Here is a 1,017-nt window from a genome sequence, read left to right as displayed (position 1 = left end):
TGCCTCCTGCGCCCTAAAGGCAACTCTAAACATACTAAAGCTCAACAAGCAGAGATCCAGAAATCCTATGCTATTAACCTCGCAAAAGCTCGAACTGAAGGAGGATGTAGCACTCAGCTCTCCATTGGCACATAAGAAATATCTATGGTACTAGACGAGATGCCAACTCAGCCTCCAACCCATGAGATTATCTCTCCTTTCCGTTCAGTAACCCCTCCACCTCGCGCCCCAACAGAAGATCCCCCAATTACAGCTCGCGCAGTCCGCTTTACTACCCCTCAATCACAAAATTGGTTTGCCTCTCTTCTCGAACGGGAACTATGATCTATCACTATCCAACTCAAAAGGCGCCTCTTAAAATCCTACAGTTAAATGTAGGGCACGCGCCAGATGCACATGAAATAGCTCTCACATTGGCATACACAAGCGACATTGATATTATCCTAATCCAAGAACCATATATATTCAAAGATCTTAGCCAACAGATCACAAAAAAACACCCATTATATGAATGCTTCTCCCCAACTGACAGTTGGGCGATAAGTGGCCGACCACGAGTTCTCACCTATGTTCGAAAGAAGAAGGGCATTTGGACCTCCCAGCTGCGCCCCTTCACAACTGACACCAAAGAGGCCTCGGATCTCCTATTCCTACAGATTTTTTCGCCCACAGGAAAGTCCGCTCTGATAGTTAACATCTATAATGCCCCAGCAGGCTCCATCAGAGCAGGCGAAGCCGCGAAAGCTCTTGCAACCCTGCCAGAGGCATATTTCCCTCAAGCAACGATACTCGCAGGCGATCTCAACCTACTACACAACAGGTGGCAGCCCTCGCTACATCGCAGCCCCACACCTTCTGCAGAGCCGTTCATTAACTGGCTGGACCTCCAGGGTCTAGTACTCATCTCTGACATAGACTGTCCCACACATGAAAGGGGCAACGTGTTAGACCTCAGTTTCGCTTAAGCCCTCTGGCACTCGCGGGAGCTAAACTAGCATAGCGAGCCACTTAGATGCA

The 1,017-nt window shown here is 48.9% G+C and overlaps 2 protein-coding genes across 2 annotated transcripts in view, besides 1 other annotated feature; both read left to right on the top strand.

The window, feature by feature from the left end:
* On the top strand, positions 1-135 carry TSTA_107540 (uncharacterized protein; the record flags this gene model as incomplete). Its single annotated transcript, XM_002486740.1, has 1 exon — positions 1-135. A coding segment is annotated over one exon (135 nt), but the record flags the coding sequence as incomplete, so codon positions are not given.
* Positions 136-320: 185 nt separating this feature from the next.
* Positions 321-1,017, top strand: part of TSTA_107530 (transposon I factor, putative) — a gene marked incomplete at both ends in the record, with an annotated part of 2,492 nt that continues 1,795 nt past the window's right edge. The window contains 2 exons of the mRNA XM_002486739.1: positions 321-896; positions 1,013-1,017. Coding sequence (XP_002486784.1) covers positions 321-896; positions 1,013-1,017 — 581 coding nt within the window. The remainder of the gene's footprint in view (positions 897-1,012) is intronic.
* Positions 438-962: a mobile genetic element.

The sequence above is a fragment of the Talaromyces stipitatus genome, genomic scaffold, assembly GCF_000003125.1.
Source record: "Talaromyces stipitatus ATCC 10500 scf_1105507295511 genomic scaffold, whole genome shotgun sequence".
NCBI lineage: Eukaryota > Fungi > Ascomycota > Eurotiomycetes > Eurotiales > Trichocomaceae > Talaromyces > Talaromyces stipitatus.
This window is presented reverse-complemented; position numbering and strand designations above follow the sequence as displayed.